The 4,604-nt window shown below is 53.4% G+C and overlaps 1 protein-coding gene across 1 annotated transcript in view; it reads right to left on the bottom strand.

The window, feature by feature from the left end:
• Positions 1-4,604, bottom strand: part of KLHL29 (kelch-like family member 29) — a 335,635-nt gene that overhangs the window by 73,247 nt on the left and 257,784 nt on the right. The window contains exons 4-5 of the mRNA XM_010840684.1: positions 1,761-1,902; positions 2-60 (exon numbers count right to left, since the gene is read on the bottom strand). Coding sequence (XP_010838986.1) covers positions 2-60; positions 1,761-1,902 — 201 coding nt within the window. The remainder of the gene's footprint in view (position 1; positions 61-1,760; positions 1,903-4,604) is intronic.

Raw genomic sequence — 4,604 nt, 5'->3', positions numbered from 1 at the left:
AGTGTGAGATCAGGGCAGGCTGGCTCCCGGCGGCCACCGTGGTCACCCACGGCCCTGTGCCTGCAAGGGAAATGGGAGAGATGTCATCTGCCGGTTACACAATTCACTCAGCAAACAGCGACCGACGGCCTCCAGCCCTGGGCCGAGTGCTGGGGTCAGAGAGGTGAGCAAGGAGCCTGTGTCCTTAGAGCTCACAGACTAGGAATCTGTGATTAGATGAAGCCCCACTGGGTCGGCCCTCACTAGCTGAGTGATCTTAGGCAAAGCCTTCCGTGAGTAGATTCCTCATCTGCCAACTTCACAGAGTTGCTGTGAGCAATGAAATGACACACAGAATGAGGCACCTGATTTTAATAGTGAGAGAGGCTGAAGAAAACTAGAAGCTGACAAGTGTCCGTGAAGCAGTGCCAGCAAAATTCTAGAATGGGTTGCTAAGGGGGCTTGTTTCCAAGCCTGTGGAATAGGAGGTGGTGTCACTGTGAGCTAATCTGGTGTCTTAAGGATAAGGCATGCCTTCTGACACTCAGTCCTCTGCAGGATTAGTAAGGGAGCCTGGAAAAACACATCAGAACTTCAGAGCACAGTTGGTGAAACCTTGGATAACTCCATGGTGAACATATAGAGAGGTAGAGCCACAGAAGTGATTGACTCATGAGCCGGCTAATGGCCCAGAGGATGCTGGAGACGTAAAGGGAGGTCTCTAGTGATGGGCTCACCTTTTCTATCAGTTATTTGGATGATGGAATGGAAGACATATGACCAAGTCTGCAGGTGACATCATGTTGGAAGGGTTAGGCACAGGTCAGCAATATAAGCAGGAAAAGATGCTAAGAGTCATACGGGAAGATATGGATATGGTCTTGCTCTTGGGTCCCCCACATCCAGCTGCTTAAGCCAGACTGTGAGGAAAAAGACAGAATAGCCACCTGGACAGCCTTGGGGTCTTACTGTTGAGAGAGCATATGATGTGGTTACCCACAGAGCAGAAGTGAGGTGAGGCTGCAGTCATCAAGGTAGAGGGGTTGAGTGAAGGAGGGGCTGCAGACCACTCGTGGTTCTGTGTGTTGGGTTCTGAGGGATGCAAAGAGAGGAACAATGCCGAGGAAGGTGAAGGGACTGGGCTTGAGGGCATGGCTGAAGGATTCAGGGTGTTCTTCCTGCAGAAGACTTGGAGGGGGATGAATGGGGGTCTTCAGATATCTGTAAGGCTGTGGTGTGAATGGCCAAGCTCATATGTTTTGTGTATCCCAAGGGGAGGCCTGGGATCAATGGGAATAACAGGGAAGGTTTTTGTTATGGTTGGAGCTGTCCAAAGAAGGCCTGAGATGCTATAGGAGGTGGTAAACCCCCATTTCCCAGTGAGTGGAACCTCTCTCAGTTCTCATATTAACTGTTGGCAAAGCAAGACCTCACTGGATGGATGACTTTGGAAATTTATGAATCAGAGAACTGAGGTTTGGGAATAACTAACCAAGATAACTTAAAGCAGATTCAGAGTCACTCCTATGTCATTCTCTCTCCCTTGTTCTTCCCAGTATTTTCTTGAGCAACAGAGAAAGGGATGGAGACACAGCCTAGGGAATCACACACAGTCACACCCTCCCTGCGCCTCCTCCCTGTCCCTGATGCAGCCTGAGGTCCCGGCCTCTGCAGGCCATGGGTCAGGACCTGCTGAGGAGCTGGGCCACCCAGGAGGGCTCGGACACCTCCCCCCGCCCCAGCCAGAGGGTAGGTGTCTCCATCCACCCTGAAGTACACACCTGGATTGTCGCTCTCCCTCATCTGTTTGGAGGGCGGCTCATCAGTGTCCCAAGGCGTGGACTGATTGATGGGCGTCTGCCCCCACCGGATGCTGGTCGTGAGTCCCTGGGACTGATTGTCTGCTTTGGAGATTCCGGGGGCCTGGAAAGAAGCAGAGCAGGGGGGTGAGCACCCACTGCCTGGCAAGAGTCCTGCCCCGGTGCCCAACCCCCAGCAGTCTCCAGAGGCAAAGACCGAGCCCTGCATCCAGTCCCTCAAGGGAAGTGCAGGGTGTCTTGGTTCAGTAGCAGCAGCCGTGGCCTCAGCTAAGCTCCTGGCCTCCAGAACACCCAGCCTAACCTGGTGCCTCGCCCATCACCTGAGCTATCAGAAAGGAACGAGAGCCTTGTATTGTGAGAAATAAAGTTCCCCCAGTCCTTGGGTCATTAATAAACCACATCAATCATGATGGGCAGGTGTTGAGCACCAACTGTATACTCAGTCCTGGCCCAGGAGCATCATGTGCCCAGCCTCTGACTTGTGAGAGGACGACCTTTCGAGGCATTACCGCCAGGCCCCATCCCGCCTCCACGCCAGCCTTCAAGGCCCCCAGCGTCCCCCTCCACAGAGGAAGCGTGGAAAGGTGAGGACTGGGGCCCCTGGGAGGACAGCGCAGGTCCTGACACCAGGCCAGAAGGCAGAGAGCATCTTCTCTGGGACCCTCAGCTCCTCCCTATGGAAAGCAGATAGGCTCTCTGCCCCAGGATCTCATTTACTAATTCACGTATTTAATGAGAAAACCAACCTCAAGGCAGAAACAAACACTGGGACAGCATTGGTCTCCCTGAGCTAACACTTTACCATGGAATATTATATAGTCAATAAAAATCATGCTTACTCCCTAAGGAGATGGCAAAATGCTTCCACGATAAAGTTGAATGAGAAAAGCAGAATATAAATGACACACGTATAACCTCACTGGGTAAAATAATATGTGCAGAAGGGAAAAATCCAGGGGTGGATTAATAAAGAAAAATTGTAGCAGGAATGTCTTTCTTGGGTGAAGGGATTAAGGGACACTTTTATTCTTTTGTCTACACCTCTGTATTTGCCAAATTGTTTACTATGGCCATTCCCAGTATTTATAAATCATAATATTTATAATAAACACACAAAAAAATCCAAAAGACACATTGGAGAGCCTCGTACTGGGACGTGACAGGTGAGTCTCAACAGAGAGAGTTCCAGGAGGACTGACCAGAGCTTGTATGAGCCCAGCCAGGTTGGGGGTAAAGTGTGACGTGGGGTTCGAGCAGACAGTCACCCACTGGGGACAGTCACAGGAGGCCAAAGGGGCCTCCAGGGACACCTGCAGGCCTCTCTCAAGTGAGGCCACCGCGCTCTGGACTCCTGCTGGAAGCTGACTCAGTGACCCAGCTGGCGGGGTGGAAGGAGGCAGCGCCCCCTTGTGGGCATCTCTGAGCAGCGAGGCTTTCCTCGCCAGGAAGCCGCGAAGAGTCCAGGCAGGTGGGAGGGTGGACGGACTTAGCTGGGCTCTGATGCCTAATGCAGATGACAAACAGCGCCTGCATCAGGGCCTGCTGGGAGGAGCGGAGCGCATCCTATTAGGACCGTAGGCTGCGCTGAGCTAATTGCATTAGGCAGCACTTTATCTCTGGGCTGCGTTTCAGATGCTTCGGTTCTGTGAACAGCGCAGGAAACAAAGGAAAAGAGTGAATCTCCCGAGGGAGAAACAATTCTGCGGACAAGCTTCCTTATCAGAGGGAGGCCTCTGCCCCATTTCTGTCTGTGGGACAGATGGGAGCTTAGGGTAGGCTAGGGGCTTCGGGATTTAGCCGCCCTCACCAATAGTCTTAGGGAATTTAGGAAACAATAGCTTGGCATCTGCAGCGTCTTTACATAGACCGCTTTCCCGCGTGTCCTGTCTGCAGCACCCTATTTCCAGGCTCTGGGGGTGCCGTGGGCTCAGAGGTGCAGAGGTTGCTTCCCTCATAATAAGAGGCATCTGGACCGGGGCGAGGGGAAGGAGCCAGTGTGATGTCCTGTTGGGGGCCCTGTTTTGGGGTTGAAATTTGAATGTGGAGTCCCCTGGCCTTCTCTCCAGTCCCCTCCTTCACTGGCAATACAACAACCCTTTCTGTCAGTAGGGGGCGCCACAGCCCCTCTGTGAGGTCTGGAATTCCTGGAGGCCTCCCAGGCTAGAGGCAGGGTTGGTTTTCCAGGTCCTCCTGCAGCCGCCCTTTGTCTTCCAATGAATCAGTATCCATGGCCCCAGCCTGGTTAACTCGACGGGATGGGGAAGGGCTTTGTGGACCTGGAGCCCCGCACCTGGTCCTTAGAGGCTGCCACTGCTGCCAGGAGGGGTGGCTGGGGTCTCCTCCTTAAGAGTGGGTAAGTGAAAAAGTAAAAGTCACTCAGTCAGTTCTTTGCAACCCCAGAGGCCCTCCTGGGTTCTCTGTCCTTGGAATTCTCCAGGCAAGAATAGTGCAATGGGTTGCTATTCCCTTCTCCAAAAGATCTTCCCGAGCCAGGGATCAAACCTGGTTCTCCTGCATTGCAGGCAGATTCTCTACCATCTGAGCCACCAGGGAGTGGGCAACCAGACTGTAAAGCTTCAGGAGTTCCTGCTGGTCTCTCGTGCCTTTGCTGGTCATCTGGTTTGCTCTTCAGTTAACTGGGCCCCTGCTCTGTGGTCGACCCTGCCCAAGGCACCAGGGACACGCTGTGGCTGAGACTCAGCCCTACCCTCGGGGGTCTGCTCCCCGCTATACAATCTGTGACCCAAGACACACTCCAGAAGGAAGCTGGGGGTGCGGGGCGGGCCCAGGGCACTGGCACAATTG

The sequence above is a fragment of the Bison bison genome, unplaced genomic scaffold (assembly GCF_000754665.1).
Source record: "Bison bison bison isolate TAMUID 2011002044 unplaced genomic scaffold, Bison_UMD1.0 scf7180017864145, whole genome shotgun sequence".
NCBI classification, from domain to species: domain Eukaryota; kingdom Metazoa; phylum Chordata; class Mammalia; order Artiodactyla; family Bovidae; genus Bison; species Bison bison.
Note: the sequence above shows the minus strand (reverse complement) of the source record. Positions and strands in the feature narration are given on the sequence as shown.